The 16300-nt window shown below is 49.0% G+C and overlaps 6 protein-coding genes across 6 annotated transcripts; 2 read left to right on the forward strand and 4 right to left on the reverse strand.

The window, feature by feature from the left end:
* Positions 1-313: 313 nt before the first annotated feature.
* N7489_001794 (RNA polymerase II-binding domain-containing protein) lies at positions 314-1955 on the forward strand (the record flags this gene model as incomplete). Its single annotated transcript, XM_056707549.1, has 2 exons — positions 314-463; positions 531-1955. The coding sequence occupies 2 exons, from the start codon at positions 314-316 to the stop codon at positions 1953-1955; spliced, it is 1575 nt and encodes a 524-aa protein (XP_056571851.1).
* Positions 1956-2557: 602 nt separating this feature from the next.
* On the reverse strand, positions 2558-3217 carry N7489_001795 (uncharacterized protein; the record flags this gene model as incomplete). Its single annotated transcript, XM_056707550.1, has 3 exons — positions 2558-2674; positions 2747-2829; positions 2908-3217. 3 exons carry the CDS (start codon positions 3215-3217, stop codon positions 2558-2560), a joined length of 510 nt encoding a protein of 169 aa, XP_056571852.1.
* Positions 3218-4639: 1422 nt separating this feature from the next.
* On the forward strand, positions 4640-4882 carry N7489_001796 (uncharacterized protein; the record flags this gene model as incomplete). The annotated part of the gene is made up of 2 exons (XM_056707551.1): positions 4640-4689; positions 4753-4882. The coding sequence occupies 2 exons, from the start codon at positions 4640-4642 to the stop codon at positions 4880-4882; spliced, it is 180 nt and encodes a 59-aa protein (XP_056571853.1).
* A 1074-nt stretch (positions 4883-5956) lies between these two features.
* On the reverse strand, positions 5957-6337 carry N7489_001797 (uncharacterized protein; the record flags this gene model as incomplete). The annotated part of the gene is made up of 1 exon (XM_056707552.1): positions 5957-6337. One exon carries the CDS (start codon positions 6335-6337, stop codon positions 5957-5959), a length of 381 nt encoding a protein of 126 aa, XP_056571854.1.
* A 4239-nt stretch (positions 6338-10576) lies between these two features.
* N7489_001798 (p24 family protein) lies at positions 10577-11572 on the reverse strand. The gene is made up of 4 exons (XM_056707553.1): positions 11409-11572; positions 11109-11297; positions 10766-11045; positions 10577-10641 (listed from the first exon to the last, which is right to left on the reverse strand). Exons 1-4 carry the CDS (start codon positions 11553-11555, stop codon positions 10631-10633), a joined length of 627 nt encoding a protein of 208 aa, XP_056571855.1. The 5' UTR covers positions 11556-11572; the 3' UTR covers positions 10577-10630.
* A 329-nt stretch (positions 11573-11901) lies between these two features.
* On the reverse strand, positions 11902-15987 carry N7489_001799 (ubiquitin-specific protease UBP15). The gene is made up of 10 exons (XM_056707554.1): positions 15885-15987; positions 15700-15820; positions 15394-15538; positions 15162-15319; positions 14915-15104; positions 14751-14859; positions 13771-14695; positions 12586-13712; positions 12094-12529; positions 11902-12038 (listed from the first exon to the last, which is right to left on the reverse strand). The coding sequence occupies exons 1-10, from the start codon at positions 15891-15893 to the stop codon at positions 11929-11931; spliced, it is 3330 nt and encodes a 1109-aa protein (XP_056571856.1). The 5' UTR covers positions 15894-15987; the 3' UTR covers positions 11902-11928.
* Between the last annotated feature and the right edge of the window lie 313 nt (positions 15988-16300).

A 16300-nucleotide genomic window follows, 5' to 3' on the forward strand; every position in this document is an offset into this window, starting at 1 on the left:
AGCTAATAAGATCCTACCCTCTTGCTCTGTTGAATTTGTAGAGGATTGGGAGCGAATTGGTGGCATAGTGGGTGGTTGAATTAACTAAGTGCTAGTTCATGGACGCGTTTTTGGAGGTGGTGGCCACTCGCTTACAGTGGCCACTCGCTTTCCGATTACGTTAGTTAGTTAACTAGTTAGTTAGTTACCTGTGTAACAAGTTAGTATAATAGTCACGTGCCGATAAGAGCTTCGATACGGGATCGGGGACATGACAATGTGGGTAATGGGATTCTCTCTCTCTCTCTTTCAAAAGATCGTGAGATCGGCAAAGATGACAACTCACGGTGTTGTTATTCTCAAGGCTGCATTTGCAGCTTGCCTATTGCGTCCCGATCCTACTTCTGTTCCTCGCGATGAGATAAGCGCGTTTCACATTTGCCTCGAGCACGCGCTGTCGCATTGCTCCCCAGCCAACATTCAGGTCTGACCCGTTGTCACCTCCGTTAACTCTCACATCTCAGTTTACTAAACACTCTTTCCCCACACAGACCTGTAAAGCCTGGTTGCTTCGCTTTGTCGCGTTTTCCTCCAATAGGGTAGGGGGTCTGGTCAATTACCTCGAAGCTCTCGCTGCATCCTTCCCACCATCCAAGCCCACTGGGTCCAAACCTTCAACGAAGCGCCATGGCCTCCACATACTCTATTTGCTCAATGACCTGTTACATCATTGCAAGTATCACCTAGATAGCCCGGCAACCTTCTCCACAGTGAGCGGGTCCCTGCAGTTGCATCTCGTGAACTTGGTCGGCTACGCAGCCAACTGTGATCGCCAAAAGAACCCACGGTACCATCGACGGCTGGACGATCTACTGGATCTCTGGTCTGAGCACGGTTACTTTCATCCCGAGCTAGTCAACAAACTTCGGGAAGTCGTGACTATGGGGATTCCCCTGCCTTCGGACGATGCGGCGAACGGGTTAAACCCAGCAAAGAAGTCCGGCAAGAATGTGCCCTTTGTCATGCCATCTACACACGGGGATCCTTCGACGCCTTGGCATGAAGTTCGTGCGGGCAACATTTACCCTCACATTATTCCCAACTCGACTATTCCCATCCGACCTGATGCCACGAAACCGATACAGTTACTAGCAGGTCCCGCGGACGAGAAGTTGATAGCATCCCTTAAAGACTTTCTCAACGATGTGAACAAGCTTTTCGACCCGGAGATCGCTGGGGATGATAAAGATGCAGACTTCGACCCGCTGGGCCAGACAGTCATCCGGGGTGAGAACACAGGCGACATCCTCGATGGCGAGCACTACCACGGATGGTCCCTTGAATTCTGTCAACCCGGAGATACAGACAGCGAGGACTCGCGCAGCCGCAGTCGCAGCCGTAGTGGATCACGAACTAATAACAAACGCCGGCGCTACAGCGACAGCTCCACTAGCCAGTCCGAGTCACGATCTCCAAGTGGATCACGATCATACAGACGTGGTTTCCGTCGCCATGACGCACGATCAAGAGGCCGCTCTCCGCGCCCACGAAGTCGCGAAAGCTCATATACACCTCAAGAACCGTCCACTTCCCACTTCCCTCCCCCTCACCAATCTCAACATCCCTCCACACCCATCAACTCCTTCTCCACTGCTCATCCCCCCAGTGGACAGTATGCTCATCCTCCCATGGGTCCCGGCACCGGCTATCCACAAGTACCTGCACCCAACTACGGTTCTTGGCCTCCGCCTCCTCCATACATGCCGGCAATGCCATTCCCCCCACCTGGACCGGGGTCTTCAGCATCAGCCTTCCCTCCCCCATACCATCCTCCTCCCATGCAGCAGGGACAGAACCAGGGACAGCAACAGGGGTACGGTATGCCCCCGGGTCAATATCACTTCCCTCCTCCTTATTCTGGTCAGCAGGGTGGGCCATGGGGACCTGCTCCCCAGGGCGGGCGCGGCTGGCAATGAACATGTGCACATGTGCACATGAAACAATGTAAGAGTTATGCTTGAAATGCAATCGACTCGAATTGAGTCACCCGAGGCCTTCCAAGGCCACGGTTTGTATGATTAGGGCCCCGCTGCGGCGGGTTATTCATGTTCATTTAAAACACGATATGAAAGAGTACATTAATTTGCATTTCAAGTAAGTTACCGTTATATTGGCGTTTTGCTCCAAAGTAGTTTCAAAACTCCCAAGCCGTGTGCATGTCAGATGGAGAATGCTCCAGGAATATCAACAGCGTACGGAGTACAACCCTATCAGCTGAAATAGGCCTCTTATTGATGGACTAACAGAGTGAAAAATCTACAAGTATGTATGTCGGAGCCTGCGACCTGCGAGGATAAAAGAAGAAAAAGCAAGAAAAAAGACACACCTATAGAAGTGCCATGCAATTACACACCGTAACCTGCATAAGCCAAACTACCACAGGCAAGTCCATAAAATATCAAGTAGAAGGGCAAAATAATCAGAATACGCTCTCTCCCCCCGAATTGCCAGTTCACAACCCCCACAGCACATCCGCACCCATCCCATGTCACAGATCCATTCCGCCAGGTGTTCAACATCAAGTGAGAACATCCATGATCACATCAACATTCGACTCTGGTTTATTCTTCATCTGGCTCGCATAGTAATTCTTCTTTTCCTCCGCGAAAGGCTTGCACGCGTTGAATCCGCTATCCTACAAAAGAAGAACAGTCAGCTACATTCTCCCCCGGAAACGTAGAAGAAAAGCAAGGGACGGAATACATACCTCAATCTTGTTACTGCAGCACATAGGAGAAAATCCTTTTCCGTTGCAGCTATCTGGGGCATCTCTTTCGGCCATGTGCTTGCCTAGCGAGGTAGATTTGGTTAGTACACAAATAGCGAACTTGCAAGATTATATTAAAGAAAGGGCAGGATGCAACATACATTCGAATGATAGAGCCGAGCTAATCTGCAGCCCGCTCACGATTGGCACCAACTCGCCGAGCGGCTTGATAAGGTCGTTGCTTGTCTGCTCCACAGTCTTGCAGCAGGACTTGTACTTGCCCTTGGGACATGTGTAGGCCTCGTAGGGATTGGGCGAGGGGGTAGCCGAGGCTGAAACCGAGGCCGAGCTCGAGGGCGAAATGAGAGATTTGGACACGGATGTAGGAGTCGATTTATCGCTTGCCATTGGGATGGCGGTCGTGACAGATAGGAGGGATACGAGGCCCGCGAGGAGAGTTGTTAGATACATTTTGGTGATTCGGTGCTGTTGTATAGGTATGAAAAGTATAGAGTGAGTCGATGTAGATATTGTAGGCCGAGTTGCCACGCCGCGATGGCTATGAGAGTTGAATATCCGAAATGAAGGACAATGTTAGGGCAGCGGGTTAAAAGAGTGTATGCTGGTCTCTACAGAAAGACCGAAATGAATGGCTGGAGCTGGGCCTGGTTGGTTGCCGCGAGGTTGTCGATGGGTGTGTTAGAGGGGAAGAATCAGGAACACGATGTTGACGTTCAATGCATGCAATGCTCGGTTTCCCGGAGGTCTGCCAGCCCTCAACAGGCCCACTGGATTTTCTTGTGCCTTCCTCCCTTGGACGGGTTTGGTTGGCTCATGGTCGAATCCCGGATTCCAGGGGTCTCATCCCTCTGTTTAGATAGGCACGGTATGGCCTTGATTCGCTACTAGTTGAACCGTACTCGTTCTCTGGTATGTGGGCTCTGGTTTTGGTGTTGTCCATCTCTGCGAATGGAACATGTCTATATTCTGACTGCAATGTAAAGCAGAGTTAATTGGAACATAAAAAGATGCAATTTAGTCACCGCAATAATTTCACAGTGTTCTTGCCCATTTCATGTTCAATGACATAACTCATTGCGAGGGCAAGGTCCTTGCGAGGGTATCGGATTCTCCTTCGGGAGGTATGCAAGGGGTACGTTAGGCACGCAGCTCTTCAGCACGACGCGACGTGACCCTTCTGTTTAGACAGGAGCTTTCTTTGAAGTGAAGTACAGCGAGTTGAGAGGGAAAAGAGGGAATCCACGAGAGAGCTTGATCTATCACCGTCAATAAAATAGGAAATCGTACACATATGTCAAAGATGTTCGGAACAAAAGGCCTTACCCTTAGTTGATGTGACTACATATGTAGGAATGTGTTCTAGTTCCAACATGAAATAATTATTAATGAGCTTGAATGTGATCATCAAGTTGCGCTTGCCGAATCCATAACCCTACCTAGGTATATACTAGTATCTAACAAACCTCATATTGTTCGCTTCTCTAATCTGCAAACACCCATGCGGAGTGAGAGAAACGCTTTGTGCATACCCCTTTTTTGGTCTCTCCAAAAGAATTCTGAAATAGCTAAGCCGGGCTTTCTAGCTCTGTGCAGTCGATGCTCGAGGACCTCGCTATCTTAGAGAAAGGAATCAGCAGTTTCGTTCTGCATCAATCTCGTTCTTCACTGCGATATCCAGCCTACGAATCTTCTCCTTGATGACGAGCCTCATATCAAGCTGTCGAATTTCCAGGGGAAACATTTATCGGGGATAGAACAGTACTGCTTGGTCTAAACGGCGAGCCTACCAGGTTCTATTGCCCTCGAGCGGGTCTTTTTAATGCAGATATCAAGATAGGTCTCTTCACGCTGGGTTGTACTATCTACTTGATTATGATGGGTCATGCTGTCTTTCCTGAAATTGTCGATGGGGAAAAGGGGTAGTATGAGAAGGTCCGAGAGAAGTTTGCAAAGCAGCAGTTCCCACAAGATTCACATGCATGCAGTGCCATTACTTCGAAGTACTGCCTGAAGGAATACGAATCTGTGGAGGAATTGCTCCGAGATATAAAGGTCGTCGAGAAGGGTCTCAGAACTGGGGAAGCTACCCAGCTGGATTGGTGGCTAGTGTTCTAATAAGATCTCCCTCGAGAGATATTTTTCCTTCGCCTGGCTTTGCCAACCCTTCATATCAGACGTCGTTTCTTCTCTAGTGACTCTATCCGTAGGTATCGCTTGTCCTGGTACTACGGTATTTCTATTCCCGGAGCGTCGGGTCTTTTATGTCAGGAGCATCATGAGTGAGGTTTGTGATTACGTGAATGCTAAACCCAGAAAGGTAGACCTAACCAGAACAGGCAATCCACACGTCTACAGTCTCTGTCCAGCCCAAAAAGAAAAGAAAGAGAATAAACACAAATCGAAAAGACAACATTCAAGTCTGCTCCGGTTTGCTTGCAGATAGTTGTACAGTTCATCAATGGCCAGCATTGATATGTTGTAGGTATTCATAACAGGGTATATTTCTCCCAGGGGACAGTCCAGTGTCCTCACTGGAAGAGAGAGTTGATTCATCACAAAATAAAAACAAAGAACAAATTCGCTGGCAAGAAGTACAAATACAGATAATGTACAGGCCGATATCCCTTTCCAGAATGAATACCAACCAAAAGGGATGATTTGATCACCTATCCAGACACCAGAGCCCCGGAGAGTGGACAGTGTTCGAGAAAGGTTTGAAATGGACGTAAAATATCGTTTGTAGATTGCCCTCAAATTCAATGAGCAACTCCAAAGCAGACACAGACAATAATGTGAAGGAAATGACACGGTAGGGAGTCAAAGAATCTTGGATGCTGAGGATCAATCGATATCCTGAAGACGCTATGCAAAGGAAAAAGTGGGTAGAAAAGGGATCGACCCCGATGAGGCCGTGTAGAAATCAAACTGAAGAACATTCGATAAATCGCTTGAAAGCAAGCACACTGTCCCCGTGAATCTCATATAACTCCGCAGGAAATTCAGCGTCTGCGTGGGCATTGACGGAAAGTATACGGGGCTGTTGATAACAGCTCGCCAATGATAGGTGTTGTTATGATGCTAGATCACGGTGTTGGTGGAATAGGACCACTGTAAAGACGTTCGTTAGCTTTCTTGTACACTGAAGCTATCAATATGAGAGCACATGCATACCTTTATACAAGCATATCTCTAATATCCAGCCGACTTCGCCGCAGCCATGTCACGGCCACTGAGCTTAGTCTCGACAGGGTGCGCGGCACTGCTGACGGATGTGAAAGATGGATTGGCCTGTTGGGACATACTGCTGCCCCTAGAGGCGCTGCTGCGACCGCTCTGCCCGCTGCTCTGGCTACTGCGACGAGTGTCATCCGTGTCGACGAAGGAAGACATTTGGCGCTGGGTGTACTGCAGCATGGAGCGGTTGTAGTCTTCCAGCAAGGCGCGAGCGGGGTCTAGCGACCGGTAAGATTCAACCAGAGTCTCACCAGCCATGTTTTCCATACCACCGGAGTCTGGGAACATGGAGTGGATGTCTTCGGTTGCTTGTTCCATTTGAGCGGAATGAGTCATGGTGAAAAATGTCTAGGGTTGAAACGGCCAGCGTAAGTTTCAGGACTAGGTATGGAGTAGCGACAGGAGAGCTGGGGGGATAGCATCATTAAGGGTGGTAGTCTGGGTATAATATATATGACGGCATAGGGATGAGGCTGAGGTACAGGACGATCACCGTGAAGTGGAGGTTGGGTTGCGGGTGCCGTGGGGAATCCAGGTGATACCGGTATCCCACGGCCAATTTAAGATCAATTCAAGATTGCTCACCTGTGATGGAATATTTTCAAGGTCTAACCAGTTTCGGTTGTATTGGATAGTAGTGGGTAGTGGTACTGAGGGTCGCAGGTAAGATAATGTGTGATAAATGGGGGTCCCAACAGCATATATGTACGGGCCAAGAATATAAAATGGGTAGGGGAAAGTGCTATCGGCAGATACGAGAGTTAGGGCACCTGCGAAGGATCGAAATTGCGGGACAAGGTTTATATATAAGACACGCATGGATCGGAGGGTATGGGGATCGTACCGGTGGATGGTCGAAGAAGGCAAACGCGCCCAGCTTTGCAGTCTCTGATAGGTCAACAAGGTATCTAATTTCTTTCCATGGTAAACAAGAGATCTCTGCCGATTACACCGAGCGGAGTACTGTGACATACCCAGGTAATTGGCCGAAAGGGGGAGAGGGGGGGTATTTTATCCTGGGCGACATCATAAGCATCATAAACCCCAGCCCTCAGTATTTTCCAACCTTGGAAGGTAGTGGGTAAGCGACCACGTCGACCTATTAGGTACGTCCAAGAACACGGTGTGGGGTCGAATCATCATCAGCAGACATTATGAACTACTTAATGTCCACAGGCGCACAGAGACTGGTGAACTCCAGGAGCGATATCATCAGTTGTTCCACTTCCATGAATTGGTTTGCTCCGATGAGATCACTGGGGAATGTGAATGACCATTGAGAGCCGATGACGTTTTAGATCGGCACAACGACAGTCCGGTCCCCTGCAGATCGTTACCTGACGTTTACAGGACGAATCATAATTGAACTATCAATGGGCTCTTGAGGGGCCTTTTGAAGGGCGAGGCCCATCACGCATTCTACCTCGCCACAGGATAGTCGTGGAGGAAAATGTGGACATTGCTGGTGGAGACCCAAGTGGTAAAACGCGCTGTTGCAAAGCCGCCGGTGGTAGCCTTGGATATATTGATCGGCTCGACATGCATATCAAATATAACAAATCAAGTACGGAGTGATCCGGCTGGCTTAAAGCAGTAAATGCGTGCTGCAAAAGACAGAGGCTTGCAGTAGCGTAGCTGAGGCTTAGCTATGTCGTCATACCCCTAGGCACCGGGGGGTGACCCGAGCAATTTGGGTTCGTCTTTCGGCCGGGGGTGACCGACATTCGCCGATGGAAATGGCAAAGAAAAATCAAAGTTACCCGAGCCCTGGAAAACTAATTTGATTATCAAAAGTGGGACGTTCATGGGGCTTCAATTGTGAGCTTGAACCCGAAACGGTTTGGTACATCGTATCAAAGGGAATGGAGGCTAGCAGCCACAGTGGAGAGTCAGTTTACGGACGAAGGTTTAATTGATTTTCAAACTGTTTTCATTCGCTGCGGTGTTTTTAGAAATCGACAAAATAAGAAAGAAGTGGGGACGTATGGGGATGAGCTAGCGATTTTTTTCGGGAATGGACAGTCTTGGCCTTTATGCCTGAGGCAGGCTGGCACCTGATGTCGGGGTGCCCTCATCTTCAAATGACACTATATAGTGACTGAATGCTGCATATATTGACTACACCTCTACTCTTGTATCATAGATAGTAAAATCTGTCTGGTGCTAACATATAGATTGTAGGTAATGTACTGGGACTAGGGGGATCCCAGAGTCCGACTCAAACCATTGCTCGCGACCAAACTGCGTTCTGACATCAAAAAGTTCCACCATGTTGGAGTGCAACTTGTTCCTACATGGAAAGAGATTGGCATAAATGATCGCTACGAAACATGGGCGCCAGTGGCAGGGATATCTTCTCCGAAGAACGGTAGTGGAGACCCCTAGGTAAGTATTTGCCATCTATGAACCCTGGACGGAAGTTGATGCTAGCGGGGCAAGGCAAATTGTTACAACATAGACATGAAACCAAAGATATCAAAGCCATTCATCTACACTTTGTCTCCACAATAGTTGTACATTTTGCTCAAGTTGTAGATGCCGCACTATCTTAGCGCAAGCCGGAGCTAATATCCAGCGTATAGGATCACCTTTGCCACGAGGAATGTTTCGTGTAGGAGCAACACAGTGATGTACGACAAGCGTTTGAAATACAACTTATATGGCCACTTACAGTCATGATCGGCCACCTGACTATCTAAACCAGACCTGGTTTCAGGGAAGAAGCAGTCTAATCCAGGCTGGAACCAGTCTATACCAAAGGTAGTAACATAGTGGGCTTATCATACTACAAGTATGTAGACTATAGAGACATCTTCTGGTAAATGGGTGCAGAGACTACAATATTAATGTGATATCGGAGTTGACACAAGTTCTATGCCGTAAACTTGTGGAGTACAACGTGTGTTTTTTCCCAATTCACAATATAGACTGATGGTGTTTGAACCATAACACGCTCCTCCGTCTCAAGGGTCTGATCCCAGATATGACAGCATTCGATAATGCATGTCTTATCAACAGCGGAGCGCGTCAAAACAAGTGTGCGAAACAGAGACGTTACCTGAACATTGAATGTGCACTTGCGGGTCTTCCCCTGCCTATAAAATGTCATTGAACGAGCCTTCGTGGTCCACTTTCTTCATTATTCCATTCCATCTCCTACCTGGTTCCAGTCTTTCAAGCCCTGAACCATATACGAGCACACAAGGCTACATGTATTATGACAAGGCTCGGTCTGTCCCAAACCAAATATGCACTGACACTGTATGTCTCCGTACTGCATGTCGATCATTCAAAACGGCACTTGAGTCAGCCTTCCAAGATTCACAGTACCCAGCGCATTTCAAATGATATCACACCGCAGTCTCTGACGGCGATCCCTATATGCATCATTGTAGGCTAAAGGAGCACGAAGGGAGTGCTATGTATGTTGTACATCGTAGCGAGCATATGATACCACTGGAAGTGATCTAATTGCACGGAGCCGATTCTTACCTGCGTTGCCTCACGTCATAGGCTCTTACCCTGCTGTCCCTGAGCGTCCATCGACAACCCTATCTCCACACATATATTGTTGATAGTCTCTGGATTTGGCTGCATGCCCACCGTATATTGCGGACTAGAGAGATGCCAAAAACCTGTTTTGGATCCGATGTCGGTCTCAATAGTACTACGCACAACATTGCCCCTTAGCTGGACAGCACTCAACATGCTAGCGTTTACCAATGCACCCGGACCTATGTTCGCTATCTTTTCTGTCCTCATATATTTGGAAGGCAACGTCCAACTGACGTGAAAGCGGTTCGATCAGTATCGGACCCTGCTCTGCGTTCTAGTCGCAAAGAATGGTGGAAGCCGTTCCACGTACCACCTAATACCATATACTGACGGGAGACTTCCATTCAGAAACAGGTTCCGTCTCTGCGAGCATCGAGTACCCGCTTCCCAGGCTGCGCGGTTATCCTGGCATAGTTTGTCTCCGGAGAGACACAGAACGCGAGAACAGATTCAGCACAACGTCGATGCAACTTTTCATCGACCTCGACTCAGCAAAAGACCATCTAGGTTCCTGGCGGAAACCTTCGTTCGAACAGAAACCGGTTACATAACTGCGAATATGCAGCAAGCATGTAGCGTACGGCAATGATCACCCTCACCTCCCCGGCTGCGCCATGGTTCACTGCTCACTGATGTTGTTCAGTGACAGACGAGCTGGCCTCCTATTTGGAGGATTTCCTTCGATGGAAACCGAGTATATCATTGCGAGCATGAAGCAAAGAGCTTCGGGTGTACAACGTATACCATCGGGATGATCGAGAATGTGCTTCCCCGGTGTCTTTTGATCCTGCCGTTGTAACAATCCATCTTCCCTTGGTGGGTTGCGAATGCCTCTCCTACCCAGTACAGCATGACACATACCTTCAGAAACCCAAGTTACTTCAGAAACCAAACATGCACCTCAATTGCTTTCTTTTGGCATGCCATACGATCAACGGGCTACAATACCGAGTATATTTCCCATTTTGGTTCTAGACAGACAAGAACATAGATTTTGCAACAGAAATAACTAGGCTAACACGCCAAACATAGGTAGTAAAATGCATCATATTATTGTTCATGCTCATGCTCACATCACACGTAACCTGTTCCAAAAGAATGTTATTACGAATCAACCAAATAGGACAGACAGCAGCGGCAAAACAGTCCAGACACGACCATGACTTCCGCCCATATCCAACTTCAAACACGGGGAACAAGTGAACATACCTTTCCGAGCGCCCTGGAAGAAGAAGCGCACAACAAAGACCTGCAACGCAGCCATGGAAACCATCACCAAAGACTCAATCACACTGAAGTTGAAAATCCGGCGCTCGGTACTGCGCACGGTACTGAAGTTACGGTTCTCGCGTGTGCGGAAGTACTTCTGGTTGCGGGAGACGGTGGAGAGCTGTGCGGATAGCTTGTAGATGGACTCCTCCAGACTGCTGGTTTGCTCGGGGCTAGCGCCCTGGCGGGAGGGCAGTTGAGCGCGCTGTTCGTTCTCGACCTGTAGATCCAATCGCTCAATTAGTATTTGTGGACTGGTTCCTTAAGTTGATATGAAACGTACGGCAATCTCGAAGTCGACCATCTTCTCGGCAAATGTGGACATCTCATTGTTGAAGCAGAAGGTGTACTCGCCCACGCTCTGCGCAGTGAAGACAAAGTCACCCTGGCGCTCCTTTGTGCCGTCTAGAACGATCTTGCCGCCCGGTGCGCTGACGGAGTAGTCCACATCGAAGGAACCACCGGATTGGACCTGCATCGTACAATATCAGCATTCGGTGCCACCACATATATCCATAGCTCCGCGACTAAACCAAAATATCGCGAGGGAATGTATTGTAGCTGGATAATCAATTGGACGTACCGCGAAGTAGAAGGCCACTTTGGCGTTGCTCTGCTCAACGTTCGTGAAGAAGCATGCTTTCTCGTTCGCATCGAGTCTGTAGGTGAGGGCGGTTGCGGTGACGGATGAAACCAGGGAGGCCAGGCCGGCGAAAAGTGCGAACCGCATTGTGAGGAAGATATACCAAGAGGGGACCGTTAAACTTGGGGATGATATCCGCGTCAGGAGAGTTCTGGCCAACTTTGTCTTCCGCTGTTTGTTTTGTTTGCATCCAAACAAACTTCCGCATGTATCGACTTCGGTCTATTCCACGAGTCTATTTTGTAGATGACATGCACGACACATGGGAAAATGAACAATCTTCACTCATCATATAGACGGGGTTGTCTTCTACTTCAGCTGGTTACATAAGATAATACGCAAAAAAAAGAAGAAAAAAGGCATAATCATCTCATCAGGGTGTCGCTGCTAATGTACCGGATTGCAGCATACAGCCCTCCTTCAACTCGTAACCCCCAAGCGCCATGACTTTAACCCTTGTTTAACGAATGGAGAATCCATCACTCTTGCCCCAGAAGCTCCGGCTCTTGTTGGGATGATCAAGACCCAGGAAGTCGTCGGCACCAGCCGCTACATCTGACAAGATATCACCTAAGAGGAGTTAGTCCCAAAGAAGTTCTTCCAATGAAATTGACAAGGCACTCACCATCTTCGAGATACTTGGCGTTAGAGAAAGATGTCCGGGGGACCACGGCGAACTTGATCTTCTCGAAGTTCTTGCCCTTGATCTGTGTGCGGACAGACAGCCGTTTCTTTGTCTCGGCGAAAAGTTCTCCGGGCTTCACAACGAACTTGAAAGGGATTCCGTGAGCCCTGTTGGGTTCGCGATCGAAGCTGAACACGCTAATGACGCGATCTTCGGTGTCCAACTTCAATTCTTCGGATGGGATCTTTTCGGCGTAGAGTGTGGCGTAGTCGTTAATGGTAGCCACGTTTTGATCTTCCCGGAGCTCTTTATAGACCTTTCCACTGTGTGTTTCGGCGACCCGGATCGGCTCATCGCCAAGTTCCAGCTTCTGTTGCAACGCAGCCAGCAGATCTGCCACGGTGCCGCTACGGGAAACCAAGACCTCAACAATTTCCTACATGAATGTTAGCCGAATCCAAATGACATGGATAGGGGATGCTTAACACAGACCTCTTTGGTGATACCGTCGGGCAGCCATGTGACTTTAAAGCATTTCTTACTCTCATAGTCACTCAAACTCATGTCCAGTATCTCGTAGTACAATGCGTCTGCCCGGTGCATGGTGTACCCATAGGCACCATATTGACCGTTAAGGATTTGTGAGAGGTTCTGATTGACGTTTCGCTTCAGGAAAGGCTTGGCCTTGCCAGTACTGGCCATCACGGGCGCGAATCGAAGATGAGTCTCATCCACCTGGAGGTGCTCACCAACCTTCTTGGCGAACTGGTCATAGGTCATCTTGCGGCTGAGAGTCAGGTAGAAAGTCTCCCCCTCATTGGTCTTGATCGGGGCGAATTGAACTTCCATGCGGTTCAAAAGATAATCGTAGAATTGCCGAGCGTCCGTGTAAAGTGCTGATGCTGGCAGTTCGGACTCTTTGATTGCGCGCTGGAAGGTAATGATGTCGCCGTCCTGAATTTCAGATTGCTGGAAAGTCTGCTTAGGTTTCATGACGTCGATCATGGTATGTTTGATCTCTTCAAAGAGCATGAACTCCGTGCCGGCCGGCCAATCCATCTTGGAAAGAATTATCGGGGCCAGCTCGCTCACCTTCTGGGTCTTCTGAACGTAGACAGAGCAGACACCAGTCAAGGTCTGGGCGGCAATGTCAAAGTTTTTGAGGAAAACGAGAATCGAGTCATTATCGGGCCACGGCGTGGGTTGTCCGTCTGCGCCGGTCGGTGCCACTTCCACCCACAAGCGGAACAGCTGGCCTTTAGTGCCACATTTGTTGTAAGCCTCCTCAAGAGTCATTTCCTGATCGCGGATCACCTGATCGGGTCGGGTTGTCTTGTTCTGACGGTTGACCATGGCCCAGAATCGAATGGCTTCTGGTTTGAGACCTCGTTCTTCGGCGATTTCCTGTGCAAATTCGCTGACTTTCTTTGCCCGGAGAACCTTGTATTGCGTGGGAAGGGCTGGATCGTCCGCGGGTAGGTCATTGCTAGTCAGATCGAAGCCGTGGTGGCTTCGGAATGAATCTTCGTTAAGCACGCCAATATTCATGTAAAGGTGAGCTTCCTCTCTCTCCTTCTTCCGACGCAGCATCTCCGCCCGGTCCTCAGTCATACGCTTCTCTATTCCATAATTAGCCAAGCGTTCAGTTCTCCGAAGAATAGTAGTCTCTATACATACCAATGTGAGAGGGCACGTCATCCTTTGCGACCGGTAATAATACATTATCCTGCCTCGTCTTCCGGATGTAAACCAACATGTAGGCGTTGTTTGTGCGCATAGCGGATCGTCCTCCAGTGCCGTTCGTGCGCTGCTGGGAGTCTCCGTAGTTCTCATCCAGGACTTCCTTGTCAGTAGCTCGGTTGACTCGGTCATCATCAAAGCGGTACCAGTGTCCATCCTTGGTGGGCTTGAGGAAGGCATAGTAATGTCCGGCATCGAGGTTACCGCTGTGGACGAGAACGCCGTGCAATTGGTAAACCCAGGACTCCGACTTGTCGGCGCTCTCAGAAAGATAAGGGGCCGCATCGAACTCCATAGGGAAGGAGTGATAATCATTGACCTTGGCCATCATGTCGAGGTTGAGGTCGTACTCGAAACGTTTAAGGTGAAGATGCAGAACGGGAGGGAAGCTCTCGAAAATGACGCCCTTCTTTGCGTCTTGCAGACCGTATGGCTGCCCAGCTTCATACTTGTTCTCCCCCTCCAACGTCTCAACCTGAATGTAATCCCTGAAGCTGTCATCTATGCTCTTGTTGCCTCGAACATTGAGTTGAATATCCCAGAAGTCTTCCACGCGAGAAGACTCGTAATCCACATTGATGCAAGAAATATACGTTTTTGTTTTTCCGACGAACAGATCAGGCAGGACTTTTTCTGCAACTGTACCTTTCATCTTGTGCTCCAATCTTTCCATGAGCTTTCGTGAGAGCTCCTGTACATCTTGCTGTTCAAAAATCTGGCTGGATTGCCAGCCAAAAGATGCGGTGAGCTCAGTTGTGGAAACAGCAACGTCGTTGGTCTGCAGGTTGTAGAATAGTCTCTGGAGGGCCCACGCGCTGTTCTCACGCGTAGCTTCCTGGTCAGTCGGTATTTGGTACACGGCCTGAAGATTTTTATTAGTCTCAATGGTTAGGGTGACCGAAGTTGTCTCGCCATACCTTGCGGAAAGCATTTGTGAAATAAAGCGACTGCAAAAGTGAGTTCAAGTAGCATGTAGCTCCCTGGTTCCTCAATCCCACCATTCCAGTCTCCTTTTTCGAGTCGTAACTGAAAACAGAGAATGTTAGCTTCACTCGGTCAAACCTCCCGGGGGAGAACACACTTTTGGAAACTGTGCCACAAGACTCCCGTGGGATCTTTCACCACACGAACATAGGCCGTGATAATCGCCTCATCATCCTGCACCAACGGGACTGATTTCCCTTCCCACGCATGGCTAAACAGACCTTTGAGGTCGGCAAATCGAGTGAAACCCCAGTCCCCTTCCTCGGCGGTGAAACGGTGCGTCGCAACTAAAGACCCATCTTAACATTCTGATCGAGCAATTCCTCCAGACTGGAAGGTCTTACCGTGGTGTGTGTAAATAGAAGGATCGTTCACATTTGACAGCACCAGCCCGAACTGCACACAAGCGTACCAGTTCTCCGGAGGTCCGTCCTCCCACGCATGTTCGAGGTAAAACGAGGCGTATTCGGTCTGGTTGCCGTAGGGGAAAAAGAGGATGCGCCTATTCTCGAGTCAGATTCAATGCCGGCACAGAGCCATAGAGCCAATCCAGGCAAAGAGATTTCAGGCACGCACCAGGGGGAACCACCGCATCGGAAGATGGGTCCGTGTGACTTGCGATCCATTTTCCGCCATTCTGACAAGTGCCATGAGTTGTAGACCTCGTCTAGGGTTTCGAGGTCCGGGTTCTGAGGGAGGACCTTTGCCATCATCGCCGCGTCTGTATGCATCGGGGGCTCTCGATTAGCGATCATTCAATACAAACAAGTAAATAGGCAGTGTATTTCTCGAGGGCGATCTCATTCAGGTGCCACGCTTTGTGCTAACCTGTCAAACCGCTCTGTTTGTGGTGTAGTGAAGGAGAAGCAACAAAGAACATACGGTCATCTGCGGTCGGTGCGGACTCAGGCTCGTCGGATCCCGACCGGGAAACGACGACGACATCGGTCTTTTCGGCAGGGTATTGATCATAATCATCGACAAGCATGTCGTTCTCCGCGAGCTGGTATAACAGGGTTAGGTCCAATGACGACACTAGCGAGGGGCACGGTCGGGGGATCACTCACGTTTTCCATCGCGGAAAGCGCCTTCCCGTCCCGGAAGGCGTCAGAGTTTGTATTTTAGGAAAGTTTGGTGAATAAAAACACGGAATGTTGGAAAGAAATACACTGTAGAGCTGGTGGTGGAGGAAATTCGTCTGAACCCGCAAAATAATAAGGGCCGGAGCTAGCGGTGGCGGAGCCTCGAGGGCTCGGCAGTGATATTGTTGGATGGGCTTTGTGAGATCTGTCTTTGATATGCTTATTTTTAGGAGTTATTACATATGTACCTGGGTAGCTTTCTCATTGACTTTTGACTTCTCTTTCTCTCCCGAACTGAAATTAAATGGGAATTTGCTTAATTGGCAGTGCGTATGATATATGAACATATGCAGGAGTACCTAGGTGCGGAGTATACGGTGAAGAAAGCCCTATTTTTATAC

Source organism: Penicillium chrysogenum (assembly GCF_028827035.1).
Source record: "Penicillium chrysogenum strain IBT 35668 chromosome Unknown utg000001l_segment0_segment0, whole genome shotgun sequence".
In the NCBI taxonomy this organism is placed as follows: domain Eukaryota; kingdom Fungi; phylum Ascomycota; class Eurotiomycetes; order Eurotiales; family Aspergillaceae; genus Penicillium; species Penicillium chrysogenum.

Bases quoted from the DNA above. Each gene is read 5' to 3' on its own strand.
- N7489_001798 (XM_056707553.1), bottom strand. From the start codon at position 11,555: ATGCGGTTCGCACTTTTCGCCGGCCTGGCCTCCCTGGTTTCATCCGTC. The intron at 11,298-11,408 runs GTACGTCCAATT...TGTACGATGCAG, and splicing joins AAGTGGCCTTCTACTTCGCG to GTCCAATCCGGTGGTTCCTT. The intron at 11,046-11,108 runs GTACGTTTCATA...TTGGATCTACAG, and splicing joins TGGTCGACTTCGAGATTGCC to GTCGAGAACGAACAGCGCGC.
- N7489_001799 (XM_056707554.1), bottom strand. The intron at 15,539-15,699 runs GTATGTTCTTTG...CGATGCATACAG, and splicing joins CGCACCGACCGCAGATGACC to ACGCGGCGATGATGGCAAAG. The intron at 14,860-14,914 runs GTGTGTTCTCCC...CTCTGTTTTCAG, and splicing joins TTGTGGCACAGTTTCCAAAA to TTACGACTCGAAAAAGGAGA.